This window comes from Hyperolius riggenbachi, chromosome 12, assembly GCF_040937935.1.
Source record: "Hyperolius riggenbachi isolate aHypRig1 chromosome 12, aHypRig1.pri, whole genome shotgun sequence".
NCBI classification, from domain to species: Eukaryota; Metazoa; Chordata; class Amphibia; order Anura; family Hyperoliidae; genus Hyperolius; species Hyperolius riggenbachi.
In genome coordinates this window covers 91,834,629-91,861,272 of record NC_090657.1, presented here as the reverse complement: position 1 = coordinate 91,861,272, position 26,644 = coordinate 91,834,629, and the positions used below count along the sequence as shown (strand labels likewise).

Genomic DNA, 26,644 nt, shown 5'->3' with positions numbered 1-26,644 from the left:
TTTCCATGCTGCCTACGGTCCCCGTGTTCCAGCGCTGGATCCCCTGTTAGCGGTCTCCGACCAATCGGAGACTGCTCACTTCCACTGCTGCAGGAGGCTATGTCAATCTTCAGGAGCCCGAGTGCTCTCGAAGATGGGCCGCTCCGTACTGCACATGCACAAGTGCACATTCTCACGCATGCGCAGTATGGAGTGGTCCGTCTTCGGGAGCACTCCGGCTCCCAAAGATTGCTGAAGCATTCCACAGCGACGGAAGTGAGCAGTCTCCGACCCATTGGTCGGAGAATGCTAATGGGATGCAGCTTTGGAACGCAGGGACAGTAGCTGGAACAGGAAGGCTCTATAGGACCCTGAGCCCTCCCTCTCCTTAGGTGAGTGCCTGTTTTTTGTTTTGTTTTTTGTTTCATTTGTGCTTCAGACTCACTTTAAGTATTTACTTGACTCTAACAATATTTTTGATTCTGTTGTGTCTCTTAGTGACGGCAAAGATTGACAAGGTGGCTGCCATCGATTACTCTCTTACTGGTCCTCCGCCTGTGACCGCAGATAGTGTGGATCTTCAGCTGAAGGTGAGTTTGCTTCTGCCACCTATACTAACACTAGTTTTGAACATATTAGAAAATGACACCTTCCCTTCTGAAGGCTTATGATGGTTGTAAAAAATCTTTTGCTAATTAAAGAGGAATGTACATGTCATTGCTGGAGTTCGGATAACATACTTAGCTTGGCTTTGGGAATGGATGAACGTCAACTGGCTTAAAATAAATGGTGACAAAACTGAGGTTTTTGGCATTGGATGTCAGTGCTTAGTGGCAAAGCTTCTCCAGACACAGTTAGCACCACTGAGGGTATGGAACCTTACTAATTCCAACACTGTGCGCAGCTTGGGTTTAGTGATTGATGGGGAATTAAACTTCAGGAATCAAATTTCAGCTGTTGTGAAACTTTCCTTCTTTCATCTAATGATTATTGCAAATATTAAGCACCTCATTCCTTTAGAGCAGGGGTCTCAAACTCAATTTACCTGGGGCCGCAGGAGGCAAAGTCAGGATGAGGCTGGGCCGCATAAGGGAATCAATCAATCAGCAGCTCCCGCACTGATTGAGTGGCATCGCCGCCTCTGCCCGCCCCTCTCACTCTTCCTTGACAGAGAGGGGCGGGCAGAGGCGGCGATGCACCGCGATTGACGTCAGGAGGGGCAGAGCTGAAGCTGAAAGCTCTGCCCCTTCCAGGAAATGCTGGCGGATTGCCCCCCGGGCGATTTGGGGGCTCTGCAGCACTCGTTTAGCGCCGGGGATGCGGCGGATTACTTGGGAGCACTGAAGCGAACTATAAGTAAGCTTTTGCCGGCGAGGGACACAAAATATTGTATCGAGGGCCACAAATGGCCCGCGGGCCGCGAGTTTGAGACCCCTGCTTTAGAGGATCTTCCAACCCTAGTTCACGCCTTCATCACGCTGGACTATTGCAATGCCCTCTATGCAGGCCTTCCAAATAAAGACCTACACCGCCTGCAGTGTTCTCAGCAGGTCACTCACTGCATAGCGTTTTGGTCAACTAGTTTGCACCCAGTCACCATCTCTGTGAGGCAGGGAAAAACATATCTTAGTGCATGGGGAACAGACAACAAATTCAACAGTACAAGATTTGTCTAGCTGAATAACCTTAAAAAGTACCCTCATATACCTCAGACATCCATCAGTTTAAAGGTTTGATTTTAATACAAAATAAAACTATGGGATTCCAGGAAACTCCTATTTAAGACTAGCCATTAGACTAGTTATATTAACGGGCACAAGGTTGTATACAGTGCCTCCCTCTGCCCACTCCCTTACTGCTGTACTGCGCATGCTCCCCCACAGCCAAGGCGTCACTCACACATGCAAGAGTGAGGTAGAGTAGGAACCATTTCTACAGAGGAAACCTCAATGCTGGTGAAAGGGTCTAGTACAGAAAGTTGCTGCATGCTTGAATGTTAGTTACTAGAGATGGGTTTAGGCATAGAAGTAAAGATAGGGTTGGGGAAAGGTTGGTTGGGGTTAATGTGGCATTCATACTATATTGATATGAGATAATTTTTATGATTGTTTTTCCTTCAGGGAGAATTCTTTGATGTTGCTCATCGTACGCCTCCACCTTTCTCAGCACCAGCCCTGTCCTTACCCACCGACCACAACCTCATGATCTACTTCGGGATCTCTAACTATTTGTTCAACACAGCTGGCTTTGTGTATCAGTCGGCAGGGAAACTTGTTTTCAGTGTCACAGACGACATGGTATGTGAAACAGGACATTTCTATTTCCGCATCACATTCAAAATGAACATACATTTTTTTAAAAAACAGTATCTCTCGGTTTTAACCTTTGAACCTCTGTACTATCTTCAGTTAAAGCAAACCTAAAGCGAAAAAAATTGTATGTGTAGTACAAATAATTAATAGAACAATAGTAGCAAAGAAAAGAGTCTCATATTTTTTTTTTCAGATATATATATTTTTTTTATACCATTGCATCATTTTGTCATATTTGCAGTTTAGACAAGACAAGACAAATAATATTTATATCGCGCTTTTCTCCTGGCGGACTCAAAGCGCCAGAGCTGCAGCCACTAGGGCGCGCTCTATAGGCAGTAGCAGTGTTAGGGAGACTTGCATAAGGTCTCCTACTGAATAGGTACTGGCTTACTGAACAGGCTGAGATTCAAACCCTGGTCGCCTGTGTCAGAGGCAGAGCCCTTAACCATTTCACCATCCAGCCACGCTGGATCCAGCCAAACCACACTCTGTATTTTAAACTGTAAAACAGAGCTAATCCCCCTTTGAAGTCCCCTTTCCTACAGTAATCCTACAGTAGCTAATGCCCCTTTCCTACAGTAAAACCTTATCTCAAGCTGTTTCTCACTGTTTCTTAGTTGTTTACAGTAAGTGCTTGAGAAAACAGGACTGTCTTTGATCCAAGCTTGGTCGGAGAGCTCAGAGAAGCTCTTTTGCATAGATAACAACTAAAGTTTTTTTAACTCTCGCTGTACTGGAAAACAACATGAGACTCTTTTCTTTGCTACTAATGTTTAATATTACATTTTACACAGCATTCTGAATTTTTTGGAAATGGGGTTGTACATCTCCACTGGGAATACAAATGTTATCAGTCTGATATCTTTATTAATTACTCCATAAGTAGTAGTTAACATGGACCTAAAGCTCGGTGGCTAATTGGATCCCCTTCAAGTCCCAGGTTGTAATCTCAGTCAGGACAATATTGGCATGGTGTTTGTTTTTGTTCTCAACACATATGCATGGGTTTCCTCTGAAGATTCCACTTTTCTCCAGCATCCCAAATTATTTTAACTCTTTCAGGCAGAGAAAGAAAAAAAGGAACACAGCATAGTTATTTGGCACTGTACATACACATTTCTATCTCATCATATCACAAGTCACCTCGTGTATCCCTTAATGTGCTTATTCAAGAACAGTATGTCAGAAATTAATTACATCAGAAATAATAACTGAAAAATATGAAGTACAGTAAACATATGTTAAACCATTTGCAATTTTCACTATACTCTCTTCCCTGTCTCCCTTGTTGGGTGTTAGTACAGAAGGAAACTAGTAAAGGTTTCATGAGTTAAGGTCCTCCTTCCCTCAAGTGGCCACAATCTGGTCTTTGGGCTCACGTGGAGGACATTATAAGGGGGCTGGTGACATTTCCACAATCCAGTTGTGCTTCAGAACTGGGGGACCATCTGGACACAATGGAGTCCCAATTCCTCATAGAAACAGATGGTAAAAAGACTTTGTCTAACAGGACCTGCTGCTGTCCATCCTCCCACCTCCATAAAAACAGAAAGCATCTCCAGTCTGTACAGAATTCAGTCCCAAACTGCCTCCTGAATGATTGCGTCCCGATCCCTCTGGACAACAGTAATTGTATGTGTGTATGCACCTTTACTCCAGGCCACAGAGTAAACATTGTTTTACTAAATTAAGCTTCTTTATTGGTGTTTGTTGCTAGTGAAGACTTTCTATATTAATTAACCAAATTATATTACTCTGCCTCTAGATTCCTAAGGACTTTAATATTCGGCTTAACACCTCCTCATTTGGTGCGTTGATACCGCAGGTAAGAGCCAATCTCTTTAACATTCTTACTCTACTAGTTCCTCAGCGTGAGCTGGCATTGCTGGCAAAGATTGTCGCAAAGACTGTCCAAGATTTGTAAGTTGATGGTGTGTTTGAGATCACTGTTCTGTTGCATGCTGAGAAAATAGAGTATACTGGTTAACACTGTTCTTTCAATAAATGATGCACAGCAATAGCTTCTTCCTGCTACCCTCAAGAAGTGTATTCTGCTGCCATCTTGTGGATGAATGTATGTGGTGTACCAATGATTGTTCGGAGTTACAGTTTTCACTTGTTTATAATGTGAAAGCTAACTACCACTGTAAAAGTTATGCTAAATATAAAAGAGTGCGGTCATAAAACACAAGGTATTTGTAATTATTTAACTTTATTCGAGCAAGAAAGAACTTCAATGTTGTATCAATTCTGCTCAGTTAATGCATATAAAATGTATTTTAATACTGTCTATATTATTATGTATTGCATAGCTTTATTGGTAAAGGGTGGACATTTTTTAAGGCTCCTTTTAGTCCTTTACAACAGTGTTTCTCAATATTTGTATAGCATGCACCCCTTTATTAAAGATGACCTGAACTCAGAACTTCCACTCTGCTCTAAAAGATAAGCAACAGCATAATAACATTTAAAGAAAAACATTTCTTTGTTACAGCTTACAGAACTCATGCAATAAATCTGTAGTGTGTCTACTTCCTGGTTTCATGGAAGCAGAGAAAGGGTTAACTGTGTTAACGTATTAGCTGCTCTGCCTAGACTGTCGAAAGAGTTTAAATTACACTTGTGGGAATTAGATTGGCTCTTCTCTCTAAAACACACAGGGCGCAGTATTTGCGCAGTATTTTCCTTGAGTCCTGTGCAAGAGTTCAGGTACACATTAAGGCGTTTCCACTGCTGTGGAAATCAGGCTGAATCCGCAGAGTTTTAAGCAAATCCCGCGGGGAAACTCTGCCATAGGGGATAATGGTGCCACTGTCCAAATCGCTTGCCTTAGCGATTTGTCCGACATTGCAGCAGTTTTTCGTGCGGGAGGGTTCTCAAGTACCCAAAATTGCTGCTAACATCATGTCAAGTATTCTTACTGCTTACAGTGTATATTTGTTACAAATATACAGTGTATATTTGTATATGTTATTTATCATTTTTCTGTCCTAAAACTTGGTGTAATGGACTGACTGTGACAAGCTCAAGTCTCCCCTAAGACCTATTAAAGTACCCCCGTAGGGTATGCCTACCATGTGGTGAACCTAGGCATTACAGCATCCTAGAGGTTCCGGTTGACTATGTCTTAAATGGGAGCTCTACAAAACATCTATTTCCCATAGTTCTACCGATAGCGCCATAATAATCCATGCCTTGCAGTGAAGCCTGAAACAGCTTTATGGATGATTGCTTTGGCTCTCTAAAATGAATGGGTTATAGGCATACTGTAAACCAGCAGTTCTGTATGTGTGCTTGAAATGTCAGTGACATCTAGAGGTTAGAAAGTGCTGCAATGTATTTCTTACACTCTTGATTTCTGTAGGTAGGGGAAGGTGAGACCTACTCTTCATCACAGTAGCAGCTCACAGCTCTAAAGCTGCATCTATATTCCAAGCAAACCTAGACCATAGAATGTGATCAGAAAGCACATCAATAAGCATACAACATTAGTTTATGATTGCTAGAAATCAAGGAGGTGGTTCGGTCCTGACTCCAGAGCTGCTCTGTAGTGAAGAACATGCCTCACCCTTCCCTGACTTCAGAAAGTAAGAGCTGCAGGAGAGTGAGGAATGTATCCTAGCACTAGACTTGTTCACTGATTTTTTTTTAAATAAGTTAACCCTTTGCTGGTTTTAAATAAAGTGGGAGCACCTGAACATCTAGCAAGTTGAATTGTGTCTGTATCAAAATAATACAAGCAGTATTTCTATCCCATTACAGTTATCAAAGCTGTACCCAGACATGCTCATGAAGATGCAGATTTCATGTAGAACAGCTCCATTTCTGGACATCAAACCAGGAAATTTGACCATTTCACCTAACCTGGACCTTCAAGCCTATGTGATTCTTCCCAACTCCACCCTGGCTCCTGTTTTCCTTCTAAACTTGGTACGTTAATGTCATATATTTATATTAACACCATTAAAGGAACACTATCAATGATCATATTTTTTTCAATTGAGATAGAAATTGTGAGGGAGAAGTGCTGTTAAGCATGGGTGTATACTATTGACTGCTAATCTGTTTGTTTACTGTTATCAAATTCCTTTCACACTTCCCTGATGCCGATTCTGACGGGCCAGTGAACCTTGAGAGGAGGGGGATTCCCTCACTCTACATCTGTTAACCCTGTGAAAGCTCTTAGCAGCTGCAGCTGCCTGCAGTGTTGCCAACTCATCCCTTTAATTACTGACACATCTAAGTTATACAGGTTCTGGGGCTATTTGCACATAACCAGTGCATTAACTGCATCTAAATAGCCACAAAACCTGTATGATTCATATGTGTCAGTAATTAAAGGGATGAGTTGGCAACCCTGGCTGCCTGTCTCTGAGAGCTGTCTGCAGAGAGCAGAGGAAATGTATCTTATGTGCAACATAAACATTTGTAATGGTATGTGAAACCTGACACCAGAGTCATAGCATATAATTCTCCTTCAATATTACACTGTTGTTAGCATGTCAGACTACAGAGATTCACCTATGCAAATGAGAAATGTAGCTAAAACCTACACACAATGAATTACAGATTTTTGCCTCTGATATTTAACATGAAAAGTAGGAAAGTGTTTACACAGCTACTTAGACATTATTTGTACATTGTCATTTGAGAACACTTGGTTTGATAGTATTCCTTTAAGCTTGGTCCAAAAATAGACCACAGACTTGAATGGGTTGAGTTATTTATTGGCTTACTTGTATCCAAGAGATTTAATACACAGGAAAAATTATTTCCTAGGAGAAATCTCAGGACAAAAAGTTAATTGCATAAGGATCTCTCCTAGGAGATATTTTTTCATCTTCTCTTAAAAATAATTTTTCAGCACTTTGCAATTGAAAAACTTGTACTACTGTTTACTTTTCTTATAATTAAAATGTTCAATAAACATTTTGAAACCAAAAAGTAAGGGGAAAAGTACTATGGAAATTATATTGAGCGTTTTCTTGCTTGCTGGTGGTTTAAAAAGCATTTAATTGACAAGTTGTAAAAATATCACCTAAAAGAATAGAAGTCTGGAGAAAAAGTTGATTGCATATGGGCCACGGTCTTGGTCTTCCCTTCTAACCATGGCCTTTCACTACCTAACGACCGCAGCACACCAATGGGCATGAATGCTGCGGCAGCCCCTAGGACCGCCTAACGCCAATTGGCGTCAAGTCCTGGAGCTGCAGTTTCCCAGGGAACGGCCACGCGTATGCACGATCGTTCCCTGCCCTTTCAAATAGCCTGCTAGCCGTCTATGGCGGCTAGCAGGCTGTTTGTAAACGAAAGGGGAAAGAAACCCCCTTTGTTTACATGCGTACAGCGCTGCGGTCTCCGGCAGCGCTGTACGAGATCTGCGATCCCCGGCCTCTGATTGGCCGGGGATCGCCGTCCTCTCATAGGCTGATGCCTATGAGAGGCGGAACAGGACGGATCGCCGTCCTGTTCAAATTCAGGGAACGGAGGGGAGGAGGGAAGAGGAGGGAGGAGGGAGGGTGAAACAGCCTATACAGGCTGGAAAAAAAAACCATTGCTGCCACAGCGATCGGACACCTCCGGCGACATGTCCCCTAAGGGACGAAAAAAAGTGAGTCCGATCGCTGGGCTCCATAGCTGGGCTGTGCAGGAGGCTGAAAAGCCTGCACAGCCCAGCGCAACAAAGAACAGCCTGGTCGGTAGGGGGGTTTAACACTGCGGTCCTCAAGTGGTTAATGATGGCTCATTTCCTCTCAGATTTGCGAAGGGGAGAACATTTTCAGTGGCTCCTCTCTCTTGACTATGAGGGAGGTAGGCTACGTTGATTTTTAAAGCTTTTTTTTATACCTTTTCTCAATCCCCACTTTTTGGACATTGTACATGTATATGTGCAAATACAATCAATATCTGCTAATACCCGGTTTGGAATAGGGATGCCTGAACACTCATGTACTAATTCCTGTTTTGTTTTTCCTTTGGAGCTGTTTGTGGTTCCTGATCTGTGTGGTGCCGCAAAAGGCCATGGTTCTCTGCACATCACTGGCACCATGTTCGTGCATCCCGCCTGGCAATCACATCACACTAAACCGAGGGACAGCACTCTCATCTTGAGTAAACACATAATAATAGTAGATCTCATATTACCTACAATAGAAAACTGCATTTCAAAGCAGTGATCTCAACATCTTTAGCGCTATTAGTGTGAACAGAAGGCTGGAGAATAGGGTCTGAAGTCAACTAGATTGGAAGCCTTTGGGCAGGGTCCTCCTCCTTTTGTGTCCTACCTGATCATGCACCTCCATTACTGTGCACCCATGCTATGCATTTGAGTGAACCTAACTTGCCTAATCTCCATGCTCCCCTCCAGTGACTGGCTAAGCATTACCTTGTACTCATACTGTGCTGTGTGATCTGGTTTTCTTGTATTCCTGTCATATTGCGGTTTGCCACCCCTAAATATTGTCTGTAACCTAAATTAATGTCCAGCGCTGCGCAATATGTTGGCGCTTTATAAATACAACAAATAATAATAATAACTGGTGGCTCCTGGTCACATGATCACGGAGACTAACCAGTCATTGACTAAAAACCCTAGATGTCAGATAATACTGAATATCTCCAAAGCTTCGATAATGGTCTAAACTTCTACGGAAATAACAATTTGAAGTTGGTTAGCACAGAACAATTGCCATGTATTTCCTTCTCCAGTTTACAAATTAATTTCAGGCTATACATGTATATTTATTATCTTTGATACAGACAACTACTGCTCTGGCAAAGGTTGGTGTGAGCTCGGGAAGGATTGTGGGTAATCTGGATCTTAGCCGGTAAGCACTTAAAGTATTTTACAGATGACAAATATATTATTTTTTTCTTGCGTGCATTTGAGTTAATGTGTAACTGAACTGTGACATGTGACATATTGGGGTCAATTTATAAAAGGCTGTGCGAAAGAAAAATCTTGCACTGCTAACGCTAACCCTCTGCATCCATAACACTAACCGACAAGCCGGAGGAGGGATATGAGAAGGACTCTACTAAGCATGCGCAGATGGGGTTTTAGCATGCCTCGATAAGACCTGACCATCCACCTTGGTCAAGTAGGTAACAGTAAAAAAGGGCGCAGGAGGCTAGTGGACAAATCGGGCGCCGCCATTCACTCCCATAATAAATATCGTTTACTGGGCGCCGAACGGGAAAAAAGGGCGCCCGAGAATAATAACGTTTTCCAAGGGCGCCCGAAGATTTTTAATGTTTTATAACTGCTTGTGATGATTTACGTTTCCTATTTCAATAAAACATTATTTTAAATGTTATCCCTTACTGTTTGTAAAACATTATTATTCACAATATAAAGCGATCAGTACGTAACGTAAATTGTAATATATTTTATCCCTTACTGTTTCTAAAACATTATTCTACACACAATACAGTGATCACTAAGGAGGGTCTTAGGTTTAGGCACCACCAGGGGGGTCTTAGGTTTAGGCACCATCAGGGGAGTCTTAGGTTTAGGCACCACCAGGGGGATCTTAGGTTTAGGCACCACCAGGGGGGTCTTAGGTTTAGGCACCACCAGGGGGGTCTTAGGTTTAGGCACCACCAGGGGGGTCTTAGGTTTAGGCACCACCAGGGGGGTCTTAGGTTTAGGCACCACCAGGGGGGTCTTAGGTTTAGGCACCACCAGGGGGGGTCTTAGGTTTAGGCACCAATACGGGGGTCTAGGGGTTAGGGGTAGGTACAGGGACGGTTACTTACTATTTTTTTTTTTAAACGTTATTATACATTTCACTTTTTAAACGGAAGATTAACGTGACGTTTTCACAATTGCCGATTTCATGAACATTATTTAATGATTTATAACTTTATAAAAACGAATATTTAAACGAAATATAGTACATTATATTTTTAAACGTTATCCATGTTTATCGTTTAAAACCCCGCGCCCTTTTTTCCCAGCGCCCCTTTTTAACGTACGCGGTCAAGTACCCTCAAGCACGTGTAGGAGGCTTTAATTTTAACTGGGTGAGCAAATGATGCTGATAACAAAAGAGAGATGAAGAGTTTAAATGTTCATTATTATTTTTTTTGTTGGCAGCTGAATGAACTAGATTCTATGTCACACTGAATAGCTGCTATGTAGACTTCAGAGTTAAAATGTAAACCCTTAACTGAAAATAGGAATAAGAGTCTGCAGGGAGATTCTATGGCTATTGCTACTTCACATACAATTAGCTATCTCTTAAATTTATTTTCAGTTCAGGTTTTCATTAACTGTTCCATATCATCTTTAAAGCCAAGTATTGGTTATAAATGTTCACATTTTCATGTTTGTAGGATACAGATGGATCTCAAGCACTCCGATGTGGGTCCTTTCTCGGTGAGTATTGCAGATGGATGTGTGACTCAATAACTAATCAAACTGTTCCATTTTATGGTTTATTAAAGAAAACTACATAGAAAATGAAAGTATATAGTGCCTCTTATACAGGACTGCCACTCCCATTGGGCAAACTGAAAAGTTGCTCAGGACCCCAGAGCTGGCTGTATGGGCTCCATAGGTGTGTGACGTTAGTGGTCATCCCCCAGGGGCCCTGGTTTATTGCAGAGTGCATGCATCACAGCGTTCTCACCTGACCAGCCAGCATGCTCATCCTTTTACCTTCAGCCTCATTCTATCTCCATGCCTGCAACATCTCTGTCCCCATGACCCACCAGCATGTTAGCTACATGCCTGTGGGGAATGGAGAAGGGAGCCAGCAGGGATAAAGATGGAAGGATACTGAAGAAAGAAGGAGGCAGCACACCGGCCGGACAGGTAAGAATGCTCTGCTGCATGCACTCTGCAACAACTAGTGCTATCTAGGGGGAAGCAAAGGCCACCTAATGCTGCTATCTGGAGAGGGAGGAACAAAGGCCACCTAATGCTGCTATCTGGAGGGGGGAGGAACAAAGGCCACCTAATGCGGCTATCTAGGGCAGGCACCTAATACCGCTGTATAGGAGGGGGAATCATGGAATACCATGTATGTCAAAGTTTATTAAGGACATAGCCACAAAAAAACTGTAAACATCAATTAAAAAAGGTCAAAGAGCAATTAAAAAGCATACAAATAAATGATTACCCATGCTCATAATTACTTTAAGAGGATTCAATATAAGGTAAAAAAAAAAAATACTCAATTGATTGCACTTTGGTATTTTGCGCTTTGCTGCTGTATTAATCCCTAATATAACCTGGAATCTTTTGGTTTACAAAAGAAAGGACATTTCAAACTGCTAGCTTAGAAGTGTAATGGATTCCCAGTAGCCTAGGTCCACACTAGGTACGGTTGCAGGATGGACACTGCAGTCCGGGATCAGGGGAAGTACCACCAGACTGCAAACTGATCCGTTTTCATAAAAAGTGCATCAGTTTTGCATCAGTTTCCGTTCAGTTTTTTACCCCAAAACACGGACAGAAAACGTCTCTTTCATTAGGAAAGGTAGTGGGAGGATTTTTTGGGCCAATAATAAAGTTCAAGCTATCTGTTTTCTCATCAGTTTTTGGTGCTATTTTGCCTGTGGAGATGGAGTTGCGTTTCTCATTGCTTTTCACTACCCCTGCGTGTATCAGGGTCCTGATCCGTTGCGTGAAAATGCAGCAGATCCGGACCTTCCGTTCATGTTTTGAGAACGGGTCCCTGCAACCGCAGACAGATCAGTTTTTTTCTTGGGTGAGGACGGCTGCTATTTTTAACATTAGTATCCGGGACTCCGTTTTTCATCAGGGCTGAAAAACGCAGCCACGGATACGTTTCCGGACCTAGTGTGGACTAGCTCTAATAGGCTGTATTTTCTGTAATGTCATCTGACCAGCACCCCTGCCTCTTCTGACAATGGTAGAGACTGTGTAACACAAAGCACTCAGTAGTAGCTCTCAGATGAGCCATATGTCGCTGGCAGAAAGAGTGGTGTTGCTCATCGGGTGCACAGATTAATATTGTATTTCCTTATAGCCTTAGGGTGGTCACTAACTGGCCAATTTCTAGCGAAAAATCGTTCAAGCGATCAGAAATTGTGATCGGATTGTTTGTAAATAATCTCAGTTGATGGGCACAATGGATTACGAACTACTATAAAAATAGTCGTCTGATTGGATTTTTGTCAAACCAAAATTTGGATTTTCTTGTTGGTTGTCATAGATAGGAAGAAAAGATTGCTTCATTGATGGTGTAGTGAACGCTTTTTCTTCCGAACAGAATTTCTGATCGCTCAACCGAATTTTCGCTAGAATTTGGACAGTTAGTGGCCACCTTTACTGACCAGTTACATGATCAAACAGATCTCATGTAAGTCCATGAGTTCTCATAGGCACAAGTATTACTATTTATAAGCAAGAACAACAGTTCCTGTCCATTACATTTACTCTTCTTATTATATTGCAGGTGATGATATTAAATGCTGCAGTGAACTATTACATGTCTCATATACTGCTTCCCCAGGTTAACGGTATGTAGAATGTTCAGTGCCAAGATGGTGCTAATCAGGGCTGTTTCTTGAGTTATTTCATAGGAGGACAGTAACAAGATCAGATAAAACAAACTATAATGTGACACTGAAGTGAAAAAAAAAACTTATGACGTAATGATTTGTATGTTTAGTACTGATAATAAATAGAGCATGAGCAGCAAAGAAAATATTCTCATATTTTAGTTTTTAGTCATATTTGCAATTGAAAGTAACATTCTGTATTTTAAACCATTATAATTATAAAACAAGCAGGGCTAATGACTCTTTGAACTTCCCTGCTGTAAAGATCTTATCTAAATCTGTCTCTGACTGTTTCTTTGATGTATAAGTGCTCCAGAAAACAGCGACCCAAGTTTGGTCTGAGAGCTCAGAGAAGCTCCTTAGCATAGATAACAGGTTAAGTTTCTTAACTCTTCCTGTACTGGAAATAATATGAGACTCATATCTGTGCTAGTGATGTTTTATTCCTTAGCTGTGCTGTACTACACATACAAATTATTTTAGCGTAAGTTTATTTTCACTTCAGATTCCCTTTAAAAAAAAAACAAGAAAGTAAACCTCTTCCCAGTACAAAGCGCATAAGATCAAATAGTAATAAAAGGTGCCCATACATTACTGCCTCGATGTCCAGCAGATTATATTATGATGATTGAATCTGCCAGAGACCGATGCCACAATGTGGCCACATGATGGCAATTTTGATTGATTTCTGTGTGTAAGTGTGTGTGTGTGTGGGGGGGGGGGGGGGGGGAATATATGCAGGATGAAGCCTAGCTAAATGGTTTAGATAAGCTTCAAGCTCACCTTGCATGCATATCTTCCCCCCCTCAACTACAGTGTCATTTTAATTTAGGGTTTAGATAGGCTTCAAGTTCATCTTGCATGCATATACCCAGTCCCCAGTGACAGCGCTTCCATTAAGAAAAGGTAGGAAATTGCCTACAAGTACTGCCGGGTCCACGACATCCCCCTTAACTGTTACGTGCTCCTGGGAGCTCTGCACAATAGCAGCACTGGTAACTCACCTGTCCTGGCAGCGGCGTGCTGTTCAGTTTGTTCATGCTCCTGGTCTTCTTCCTGCCTCTTGTGACCTGAACATGTTGTTATGCTTACACATAAAATGAGGCAGACAGTGGGAAGAAGACGGGAGCAGCGCGCAGGCCGACGGGACAGCTAAGTTACAATACTGGTGTTGTGGAGAGACCCTGGGGAGCACGTAGGCATCAAGGGGGAGATCGGGGGGCCCTGGGGGCTAAGTTTGATGGGGGGGCCCCCAGGTTACCTTTTTCCCCGGGGCCCCATTGGAGCTTGAACCGGCCCTGGCAGCGCACATGTGCAGAAGCCAAACTGGGGTTGGCGATCTTACAGAGGTGACAGCGGCACCCTGGGGGGCAGCGTGACTGCAGCACTAGACCAGATAGAATTCCAAGGCCTGAAAGAAGCCCCAGGTAAGTAAAGCTTAATTTTTTCAGCTCAGATATCCTTAAAATAATGTGAGAAAAGGTTTGAAAGATTACTAAAACCCCAATGGTAGATGTAAGATCTCCTTTTCTTACGTGATTCCATTATTGTTTTTCAATACTTTGCCGGTATTCAAGCTTATGGCTAAGCCCAACTTTGTTCACCGTAAAAGTAGAAAGGTTCTTAAAGTGGACCTGAATTCTTGCACAGGATAGAAGTAAAACACATATAGAAATCCACCCTGTATGTATTTCGATAGTTTAGCCTGTCTAATTCCACCTCATCTGTAACTAATCACAAGTGTCATTTGATCTCTGAGCTGTGTCAGCTCAGGAATCTTGGCAGTCCTCTGAAGAGCAGCTAATTTGTAAACACAGGATATTAACCCTATGTCTGCTTCCATGAAAGCAGGAGGTAGACACACTGCAGATGTATTGCAGGATTTGTATCAGCTGTAACAAAGAAATGTTTTTCTTATGCTGTTGCTTATCTTTTAGAGCGGAGAGGAAGTTCTGAGTTCAGGTCCGCTTTAAGACCCAGGTTCTAGGATCTTAAAGAAAATCTGTAATGTACATAAAAACCCTCTGAGGGATACTTACCTCGCATACACTATCCGAGATAGTATACCAGGTAAAAATGATAGCAAACACTCACTCCGTCAGGACAGCCCCTATCGGTATGTTTACAGAGTTGGTTACTCATGAATAAAAACTATATAGTTAAAGGATACCACAACTGACATGTGGCATAATGAGATAGACATGGGTATGTACAGTGCCTAGCACACAAATAACTATGCTGTGTTCCTTTTTTTCTTTCTCTGCCTGAAAGAGGTAAATATCAGGTATGTAAGTGGCTGACTCAATCCTGACTCAGGGCTGGTGCACACCGAGCGGGTTTTTCAGCGTTTTTGCAGCCGCTTGCGGCTGCGGATACGCTTGGTCAATGTATCTCAATGGGGTGGTTCACACCAGAGCGGGAGGCGTTTTGCAGAAACGCATACTCCCGGGGTGAGGCATTTTTTGGATTGTGGATGCGTTTCTGCCTCAATGTAAAGTATAGGAAAAACGCAAACCGCTCTGAAAAACGCCTGTTCAGAGCGGTTTTGCCGGCGTTTTTGTTACAGAAGCTGTTCAGTAACAGCTTTACTGTAACAATATATGAAATCTACTACACCAAAACCGCTACACAAAACTGCAAAAAGCTAGCTGAAACGCTACACAAAAATAAGAAAAAGCGTTTCAAAATCTGCTAGCATTTTGCGGATCTGCTAGCGGGTTTTGGTGTGCACCAGGCCTCAGACAGGAAGTGACTACAGTGTGACCCTCACTGATGAGAATTTCCCCCTTTTTTATCTCTTTTTTGCTCTCAGAAGCAATTTTCTTCTAGGAAAGTGTTTTAAAGTTGGAATTTCTTATCAGTGAAGGTCACACTGTAGTCACTTCCTGTCTGAGTCAGGACTGAGTCAGCCACTTACATACCTGATATTTACCTCTTTCAGGCAGAGAAAGAAAAAAAGGAACACAGCATAGTTATTTGTGTGCTAGGCACTGTACATACCCATGTCTATCTCATTATGCCACATGTCAGTTGTGGTATCCTTTAATTGGTAGGAGTACACAGTTGAGTGACACCTAAATCAAGGCACAATACATCAATATGTATAGGATTGTACAGATAGGTGGAGGTCTTTGCTTATCCCCCAACACTGTGATCAGCACAGCATGGTGTAGCTATTCCACTTGAGATAATACCTTGAAATCAAATAGGCGACAGCTGTGCCACTTGTATTCGGTCTATGCCTTGTTAAGCAAGTGACCCATACAAACAGAGATAAAGGCACAACCTGCCACCTAATAGAGCTGAGGTATATGAACAGTGCAGGTGCTATTTACAAAGTGCTTGTAACATTATAACTACCGGTAACATGTTTCACCCAGATGGCTTTATCAAAGTTGCTGTACATATTTACAATGAGAGTAAAAGTGCACCCCCCACCAACAAAATTTCCCCCAGCCAATAGCCCAAGTCAGAGCTGATACTTACCTCGGGAGGGGGAAGCCTCTGGATCCTAACGAGGCTTCCCTCATCCTCCGGTGTCCCGGCAATTCAGCGCTGCAGCACCCCGAACCACGGCGATATAAATATTTACCTCTCCACGATCCTGCACAGGTGCACTAGCGGCTCTCCGTTCAGGTAAGACGGAAATAGCCGAACCCGATCGGATCCGCTCTACTGTAGAGTGGATACGATCGGGTTTGGCTATTTCCGCCGTACCCGAACGGAGAGCCGCTAGTGCACCTGTGCAGGATCGCGGAGAGGTAAATATATCATGTCAAGCTTAGCTTGTCGGGGGAGGTTTCGGGGGAGCCAGAGCTGGATTCCCCGCAGCTACAGGGAATGGGGAAGCTTCAATGGGACCCTGAGGCTTCTGCCTCCCGAGGTTAGTATCCCCAGAGGGCTTTTTTTTTAGTACAGGTTCTCTTTAATGTGTTTTGTCCATCTCCTCCTCTGCTCAGTCCTCTTGTGATCAGGTTTTTATGTTGCTCCATATTCAACAGACCTAGTGGGTACCATATAAAGCTAAGGTTTCAGGATTAAAAACTTCAAACACCTACAAATATTAGTTCAAATTAAAAAAAACACTAAAATAAATACTTATATCAGGGTCTGAGTAATAGGGACCCCAATGCACATAAAACGTACTGTATGTCAGATACCGCTGCTGCACAGCCAGTGTCCATCCTGACTAAGAGATGCATGCCAGTATAATCTGTATTCCCAAATGTGATCATTCTTTAACAGAAATGTCCGAATGGCTTATAAAAATGAAATGATGTGATCTGTATTTTGTAATTATTATAATAAGCCTATTTTGTAATGGAAGCTGTAGTCAGTAACAATAAACAATGACTCTCTCATACATACAGGCATCCTGAACAAGGGTTACCCACTACCACTGCTGGACCATGTGCAGCTCACTGATGTTGTCATAGAGCCACGTGAGGTTTGTAATGTTTAAATTCTCATAAACTAGTGCCACCTGTGCCACTTCCTTCATTTTGTACTGTAAGGGTAAAAAGAGAACAAGCATGCTGTAGACTCCAAGCACTAATATTTTACTAATGCTGTGTAGGAAAGGACAAAATTATTTTTTTAAGATATTGAAGCTACTTGATTAGCTGCATGTCATAGCTAGCTTGCTTTGTAAACACATGAGAGCACAGGATAGATCAGGTTTCAGCTTTACACTGAACTGCCCTCAGCCAATCAGTGAGGAGCAGAAATGTGGGAGGAGTGATGACAAGCTTCCTTCTTGTCGGCAATGTAACAAACAGAGCCAGGCTGACTGAGGTAGGATTTATTACAGCAGAAACATTTCAGAACAGACACAGAGCAGTGGGTAAATAGAATTAGATTTTTTGGTTGACAATCCTTCTTTAATAATACCTGGAAAGAAGTTGTTTTTTTCATCAGCCACTTCCTGCAGGATAGACTTCCATAACCATAGGCTCTAATGGCTGAAGGAGCTCTGTCTGTGCCTCACCCCCTTACGGTCTAAACACCATAAAGATCCAATCAGAAGCAGACATTCCTCTTATAGAGCCTCCTGTTAATTCATTAAGCACTAGAGCTTTAAGGGCTTATTTTCACTAGGTGCCGTGGCCTCTTCCGATTCAGAGAATTGTGAAGCTGCAGCCTGAATTTTGGGGTGTATGCTATGGGAATATTATATCAGCGATCAGATAGCGCTTCCTTAGCAGACTCTCCGTGAATCTTCTACACCTTCACCAACTTCACCCAATAAAATCCGAACGCACCAAATATGATGGGCCAGGATTACAGTGGCCTTACAGCACCTACGGGTCATTAACAGGCTCCCCACACCTCCCCAATGGCATATTTTTAGCTCTATGTCCTCTCCTCTCCTTAATCAATATTGATACTTCCTCCCATGGGTATGTACCTCAATGACAATAAAATACCCTCATAGCGCAACAAAAGCGTACTTTAAAATTCTTTATGAAAAGATTGCACTCACATCTCCTTTAGTGTGGGTTAGGCATGCGGAGTATGACAACGGCCTTTCCCCAGTGCGGTCTCCTGGGCTGACCCATACGCGGAAGTCAGGCCTCGCATGTAGAGTGGATGGAGGCGTTGCGGTGGAGGCAGTGAGCCTGGAACCCTGGATTGTACATGAACGGCGGTCAGCCCGGGAGACCGCACGGGGGGAGCCTACTCCGCATGCCTAACCCACACTAAAGGAGATGTAAATATAATATAGACTTGGAGAAGGGACTCATTCTCAATACAAAGGCACGCCTGGCAATAGAGACTTGTCTTCCTTTCACAACTGTTTCAAATTGAGGATTGTTTTGTATTGTGGACTTTGATCATAGATTGCTGGGTAAAAAAATTGTGTGGACTGAACTACATTAAAACCACATAACGACCAGCTAACGCCGATAGGCGGTGGCTTGTCGTTTGTGGATTTCCATGGAGCGGCCGTTCCATGTTAGTTCACGGAGGGTGTCTCCGTGAACAGCCTGCGAGCCTCTGATCGCGGGTCGTAGGCTAAATGTAAACAAGCGGGGAAGAAATCCCGTGTTTACATCCATACCATGTTTACATCCATACAGCGCTGCTGCGCAGCAGCGCCGTAAAGGAGATATCTGATTGGCCGGGGATCGCCGCCATGTGATAGGCTGAAGCCTATCAGAGGCGGCGCAGGACGCATCGCCGTCCTGTGCCGCCCATGGAGCGAAGGAGAGGAGGAATCGCGTTGCGGAGGGCCCCCCTCGCTAGGCACATGTGAGCGGCGGCGATCAGACCCCCCCCCCCCCCAGCAGGACATCCCCCTAGTGGGGAAAAAAGGGGGAGAAGTCTGATCGCCCTGCAGCAATGACGATCTGTGCTGCGGGCTGGAGAGCCCACGCAGCACAGACTTAGGAAAGCAGCCCCAGTCCTTAAGTGGTTAAATAGGGTGGTCTAAGCGCTGTATGATCTGTGGGACAATGTGTGCTATGGGAAATTGCAGCATGCCATCCACAATCACACCAAAGTGCGATTCGGACAGCAAACAATACTAGGAATAGGCAACGATACTCCACCTGATCTGCCTGCGGCGAAACACTGCAGATTCAGGACGCATTCGGCCCTAGTGGGAATGGGCTCTTAGTCGCATGATAACATTTTAAAATCTGATCAGGAGCCACAGCCTGTAGCCCTGAGGACCACAGATGTAGGCTGTGGTATTCTCAGAGCTCTGCCTCCACAATTCCAGCAGCCAGGCAGGTATATCAACCATAAACTAACATCTTCCATATAATAGTTTTCATATGTAATTAAAAGGCTTTCTATTTCATTTCAGAATTTCCTTCTCTTTGGAGCGAATGTCCATTACGGAATATCAGAAGAGAATTGGATGCCTGATTTATATTGACAGTAAATGGTTGTGGTTGACATATGATAAGAAGAGGTTATTTGAACTAAAATATGGATATATGTTGTACATTTTGTACTTGTAGTGTGCTGGGGGAGGGTGGGGTGGAAACAGGTAAAGCTGTACAACCTGCAGCCTTTACCTTGTCTGCCTTCAGTATTGATTTTATGGAACATGGTTACAGATAATTATTCAATTAGAGCACAAAACATAAGTCACCTGACAGAGCAGGTGAGCGGGTCAAGTTGATGCTGGGTATGGCACTACAGGCGTGCCTTATGGTTTGTACAGGAACCGGGGACAAAATGTTAAAACATGTTGGCATTTATTCAATTAACTTTTTCTCCTAGGAGATCAGTTTTCATCTTCTTTTTAAAGCAAACCTGAGCCGAAGCTTGGGTTCAAAATAAGATATTAACCTGAAGAGAGGGAAGCCTCAGGATCCTATTGAGGCTTTCCTTGGGCGTCTGATGTGTCCCGTCACTGAACACGCCTCCCCTCCACATCGGGGTCGTGCTCCTTCTCTTTTATGAGCTCAGCCGTGCAGTAGCACGTGTGCACCGTGAGAAAAATTATTGTGGCCACACTTCCTGTGTTGAAATGAGAACTAGAGGTAGATACTATGATTCTACGTCTGCCGTAGTCATTAGAGTGATGAACTGGAGTGTTGTAGTGCTAAAGCTTTGCTCGTATTATCCACCCAGCACTGCTGCTCAGCCAGTCCTCATGGAGACTTGTGTTTAGAAAAGGAAAGGGGAATTGAAAAATAAGGGAACAAAACTGCAACAATTTGTCACCAACTGGTCCTATCGACCCGAAAAGCACACTACTGTCTATGAACAACCAACACAAGTGTGTATTGCCAATTGGCAGCATACAAAAGTCCATATATTAAATGGGTGGATAAAAATTACAGAAATGGTGCAGTAATACAAATAAAAAAAATCTAGATAGTCTAAAATGGTTCAACAGTCCTTTTGGAGAACAGAATATTAGGAGCTAACAGTCACTGCTGAATAAACATTGCCCTGAATCCTTGCAATGTACATATACATGAAACTGTATTATACATATATGACTGTATTATTCTTTTGTGTTTTGTTGATTTTTTTTTTTTTTTGCAATACCTTAGTTACATTTCTGGTTTTACTTTTGTATTCATATCTGAATAAAAAAAGTAAAATACATTTTTTTGTTAAATTGGTACCTTTCTAACTTGGAGCAGACTTAAAGAGACTCCGTAACAAAAATTACATCCTGTTTTTTTTATCATCCTACAAGTTCCAAAAGCTATTCTAATGTGTTCTGGCTTACTGCAGCACTTTCTACTATCACAGTCTCTGTAATAAATCAATGTATCTTTCCCCTGTCAGACTTGTCAGCCTGTGTCTGGAAAGCTGCCAAGTTCTTCAGTGTTGTGGTTCTGCTATGAACTCCCCCTTCCAGGCCCCTCTATGCACACTGCCTGTGTGTTATTTAGATTATGGCAGCTTCTCTCTTCTCTCTTATCTTTTACAAGCTGGATAAATCGTCCTCTGAGCTGGCTGGGCTTTCACATACTGAGGAATTACAGACAAGGGCAAAGCTGTTTGCAGGAAGAAACGAGCAGCCTGAAACTTCAGTGCATGAGAACTGCAGGGGGAAAGAAACACACAAATGATCTCTTGAGACTCAAAAGGAAGGCTGTATACAGCCTGCTTGTGTATGGATGTATTTTCTATGTGTGGACATACTGTACATCAACCTACTTCCTGTTTTGGTGGCCATTTTGTTTGTTTATAAACAAACTTTTTAAAACTGTTTTTAACCACTTTTAATGCGGCGAGGAGCGGCGAAATTGTGACAGAGGGTAATAGGAGATGTCCCCTAACGCACTGGTATGTTAACTTTTGTGCGATTTTAACAATACAGATTCTCTTTAAAAGAGAAGTCAGATAAGTGGAAGGCCAGATCACTCCAATTTTCAGCACTCAGTGCAGGTCCTTTCTACAAAGATGCTACTTTGGATTCATTTTTTGGGACTACTCTTATCACTTGTAGCCTTATTATAACTTTGTTTTTCTTTAGTACATTTCAAGTCCACTTAAAGTTGTATTTACTGGTAAAGTTGGAATGACTATGTCTATTACAGATGAGACTGGTACTCAAACGTTTTGGGTTTTATTTGTTAATTCATTAGTCATATTTGTTCCAGTTACATTTAGGATCAGTCACATAGGCCATGTATGGTGTTTTTATTGTAAGTGGTCCCATTTAAATGTCTATCTTGTTTGAAATTACATAAAGAAATATAGTTACCAAAACAGTTCTCCTGTCTCTGTGTTGTAAAATGAGAATGCTTTGGATGTTTATGACCTAGCCATGTGTTAAGGCCCATACACACGCCGGATTTCCGCGAACGACGGGTCGTTTGGACGTCCAAACGACCCGTTGTTTGCGGAAATCCGGCGTGTGTATGGGCCTTTAGGCTAGGCTGGCTACACTTGTTATTAATGGAGAATGGAATGCAATTGACCTCACTTGCTATGGTGTTAACGGAGAGACACAGGGTTAAAGGGACACTATAGATTAACATGTTTATTTCAATTGAGATAGAAAATGTGTGGGAAGTGCTACTAAGTACTGGTGTATACATTTCACTGCTTATCTATTTGATTACTGTTATCTAATTCCTTTCACATTTTTCTGATGGCAGACTCAGCCATGAGGGGAGGGGGGAGTGTATCAGTTAACTCTGTGTGCAGAGAGCTCAGTCAGAGACATGCAGAGCTTTCTCTCACAGAGAGCAGGGGAAATGTATCTTATGTGCAACATAAACATTTGTAAAATACTGTAGTGTGTGAAACCTGATACCTGTTTTCAAATAATCTGCTTCAATATTACACTGTTCTTAGCATGTCAGACTGCAGAGATTCACACAGATTCATACTTCTGCAAATGAGACATTCCAAACGTAGCTAAAATCTACACACAATAAATTAAAGCTTTTGCCTCTGATATTTAACATGAAAAGTAGTAAAATGTTTACACAGCTACTTAGACATTATTTGTACATTGCCATTTTACAATACCTGGGTATTGATAGTATTCCTTTACGGTGGATAACTTAGGATGGAGGGCGCAACTTACCCCCCTACACCAGCATCATAATACGTTCTGTTAGACACCCTCTCAACAGATGCACCTATTGTCTCCACCCCCACCCTTTAGATTGTAAGCCTCTGGCAGGGCCCTCCTCCTTAGTGTTTCCAGCTTCATTATGCAATCTTACTGTCAATCACCCCTCTTGTGGACTGGAACAGTCTCTATTTTGACCTGACACTGTACTGTTATCAAACCATTTGCATGATCTTGTTTTGTTGTGAGTTTCCTGTATGTCTTACCTTGTATGTTAACCCATTTATCTATTGTGCAGCGCTGTGTAATATGTTGGTGCTTTATAAATACAATTAATAATAATAACTTAGGTAGGGGGCCCCCATGAAATTTTTTGCATCCATGCTTTATAGTTATGCCCCTGCACCCTTGAATGAGATATAAGCATCTTTTTCATATCTGCCCTCAAAAAACAGTGGGTTTGATGAAATTGTTGCAATCTAAGAAGGCTGACAAAGCTGCTACCTGTACATTCATTATGCTTAACACCAACCCCTTGTCCAGTCCGTGTTGCAAAAATGGAAAAATACTGGGAAAATGAGGTTCTAAAACATAATTTTGCTTTTGCTGATTATATCTGCAAAAGGCTTTACATATTCTAGGGTCCCAGGTTCAAATCTTGGCCAGAAAACTATCTGCACAGAGTTTGTAAGTTCTTCCCATGTTTGCGTGGGTTTCCTCCAAGTACTATGGTTTCTTCCCACATCCCAAAAAAGCATACGGATCAGTTGATTGGTTCCCCTCAAAATTGGCCTTGGTAGGGATTAGATTGTGAGTCCTCTGAGGGACAGTTAGTGACATGACTGTATACACTATGCGCTAGGGAAGATGTCAGCGCTATATAAATACACAATAATAATAATATTCTCAAATAAATTGCTGAAGTCATTACTTTCCTTTATTGAAGCAAAAAAGCTGTTCACGAAAGTCCTCCCTTTTTTAACAAATCAATGTTATTGATTTTAAAGACAGTGAACCATTACAGTACTGCTTAGGACTCCAGCATAGAGTCAATTACACATATACTGTGGATATACATTAGTTGTCATATACATCTTCCATTGTGACATTCAGTATTGTATCTTTAGATTTACAAATTGTACATTAGAATCAATTTTGCTTTGTCCACCAACATCTTCTCTTTTACACAATTCAGAAGACTGAACGGTGGAAAATTGTACCTGAAGATGTCTGCCCACAGAAGGGACAGAGCATCCATGCCTTCCAGGCATGGGTGGTGCTACACTGGGGCACACTGGGGGCACTGCCCCCCTGAATGTCCCTCTACTCAGGAACAGAACATACAGTTAACTGTTTCCAGGCTCCAGGAGTGTACAGTGAACCGGATAGGGTCTGAAAAAAAACACTCCATGTCAGCCTATGTAGACATTAAGTAAACCAAGGATCTTATCTATTTGCCATAAATGCTCAACAATCCTTGCAAGATCCCTTGTAATTAATTTACCTAGATGGCACTTATATTTGAAAAAAAAATTACTAAGCTGTTCCTAAGTGCTAGTGAATTAAAAAGCTCTTGCTAATGTAATGCTATGGGTATGATCCCAGTTGAGCAATGTGATTTTATAAAAATCCCCCATAGCATTGCATTAGCAAGAGCTTTTCAAATCAATAGCGCTTACAAAAGGCCGCTAGTGGGTTTATGCTCTATCTTCTTCTGATTATATGTTCTAAGATTATCAGTGAACAGGAATAGAGTCTGACAAAGGCTTACAAGCTGAAAGTTTACAGTTTTTCTGTAGGTAACATTTGTTCAATAACAGCACCATCATTTGGACAATCTGCTCTGCTCAAAAGCCTCTGAGTTCTGTTTGTGATGATTACATTTGGTTCTTTTATCACCTGAGTTAGGCAAAAAAGAGGGCTAGTTCACAGTGCTCAGTTGTGTTGCAGAATAATTCTGCATAACAACTCACAGCCCATGCAATTCTATGGGCCTGTTTACAGTACTGCATTGTAACTGATAGCGCTATTCTAACTCACTGCATGCAGGCTTTGTATTAATGGCTATGCCCAGTCTTCTATTGCAATTCACACTCAATATGACACATTATAATGTGTCTAGTTATGCAACTGACCAATGTGAAAATAGCCTAAGGAAGGACATTATGGTTGTGTGTTATAAAGTCTTACAGTAAGTGGATTACGTGCTGTAAAATTATCTGTTGGTTATAACTTATTTTCATATCTCTGTACCCTTATGACAGTGCTTTATTCTCTTTGTTATGTGTAAAAAAAAAATTCTACAAATAAAAGTATTTGAAAAAAAGTCTTAGAATGTTGCTTACTGCACTGCAGTGATACGGTAAGTCTATGTGACGTTTACAGTGCAGCGTTAGCATTAAGGTGTAATATGTTGTGTTATGGTAACACACTGCATGCAGTAAGTTACATCTAAAGGCACATTTTAACATGTGCTCTCACCCTTTTGTGTCATGGAATGTTATTAATTTAATTGCTTGCACACTGTTAGACATTTATACATTTTAGTCATCATGTTAAATCAAATTGTAATCAGCAGTGCTGTATCTTGTATCAGTGTTTATATTTGATGTATATCATTGTCTGTATCATTATGTATCCCTTGTTTGTTTTCTTACATTGTACAGCGCCACGGAATATGTTGGCGCTTTATAAATAAATAATAATAATGTGCAGGGAAGCATACTTTTCATTTTCTGTATGCTTCAGTGTACCTACTGTATATGACGTAGCTCAGCTATAGCATGCGGTACAACTTTTTTGTTGACTTGCATTGTGTTCCTGTTGAACAGGGAACACAGCATCCCACTGTGAACCTAGCCTAAAGCTCGCCATACAAATATCAATTTTGATCACCCAAATGGGCCCCACCAGCAGGCCTGTTTCTTGGGCAGTGCGGGCAGGGCGACCGCCCTGGGTGCAGACCAGCAAGTAGAAGGGGGCGCAGGCAGAAGGACATAATTGCTAGTGATCTGGTGACGCGGTGCAGCCAAATGGAAGAAGAAGATTACCAGCGTAATCACCTTCTTTCACTCCTCCTGGGCTGCCTGCGACAGACGTCAAGTCATCATCACGTCACCACTGCGTGATGTCACCTGATGTCCTGTAGCAGTACTGCAGGTTGTCAGTGTGCCGCACCCATGGAGGAGTCGGCTTTCCGAGCTCTCTTCGCCTGTCTGTTTTCCTGGTTCCTGCTTCCTCCTGGATGAGTGACTGGTCACTAGTAAGTAGGCAGATCTACTTGTGACCTGTGCCTGTGTGACTGTCCCTAAAGAGTAGTGGTTTGCGAGTCCACGGGGGTGGGGGGGAAGGGGGCACAATTTTTACACCCTTGCTCTGGGTGCGATTCCGCCTAGAAACTGTCCTGCCCACCAGCCAGCCATTGTGCCCCCTCAAAAATGTGAAGCTGGAGCCGCTACTGCTTCCAGGGACTCTTGAGGGTTCAGGAAACAAAAGTGAAGCAATTGAGAATTCTGCCTGTTTTGCGAACAAACTCAGGGCTGGAATTCCCCATTTTTGACAAATCTGCTGAAAAATGGAGTTCAATCTCCTCTAAGAAGTCTCTCAGTTCAAAACATCTGCCACTGTATTTAGACTCCCTATCAGATGAGCTGTCTTGGCTTAACCCATTAGCATCTTCAAACAAAATATTTCATTTGAAAACAATGCACTTATTTTAACCTCAGCCAGCTGAACTCGTTGTTCTGAACTGGTTGTTCTGAGGTCATGCAGAGTGGTGCAGGAAGTGTTTTTATAGTTACCTGTTGCGGACGCTGGA

At 42.4% G+C, this 26,644-nt stretch overlaps 1 protein-coding gene across 5 annotated transcripts in view; it reads left to right on the top strand.

Moving 5' to 3' along the window:
- The window catches only part of LOC137541837 (bactericidal permeability-increasing protein-like), a 177,926-nt gene extending 155,908 nt beyond the window's left edge, over positions 1-22,018 (top strand). For all 5 annotated transcript variants that reach the window (XM_068263371.1, XM_068263370.1, XM_068263372.1 and 2 more), the window contains 9 exons: positions 478-569; positions 2,100-2,276; positions 4,060-4,119; positions 6,057-6,224; positions 9,054-9,121; positions 10,632-10,674; positions 12,722-12,785; positions 17,198-17,274; positions 19,639-22,018. In XM_068263371.1, coding sequence (XP_068119472.1) covers positions 478-569; positions 2,100-2,276; positions 4,060-4,119; positions 6,057-6,224; positions 9,054-9,121; positions 10,632-10,674; positions 12,722-12,785; positions 17,198-17,274; positions 19,639-19,710 — 821 coding nt within the window. In that variant the 3' untranslated portion in view covers positions 19,711-22,018. The remainder of the gene's footprint in view (positions 1-477; positions 570-2,099; positions 2,277-4,059; positions 4,120-6,056; positions 6,225-9,053; positions 9,122-10,631; positions 10,675-12,721; positions 12,786-17,197; positions 17,275-19,638) is intronic.
- The last annotated feature ends 4,626 nt before the right edge of the window (positions 22,019-26,644 follow it).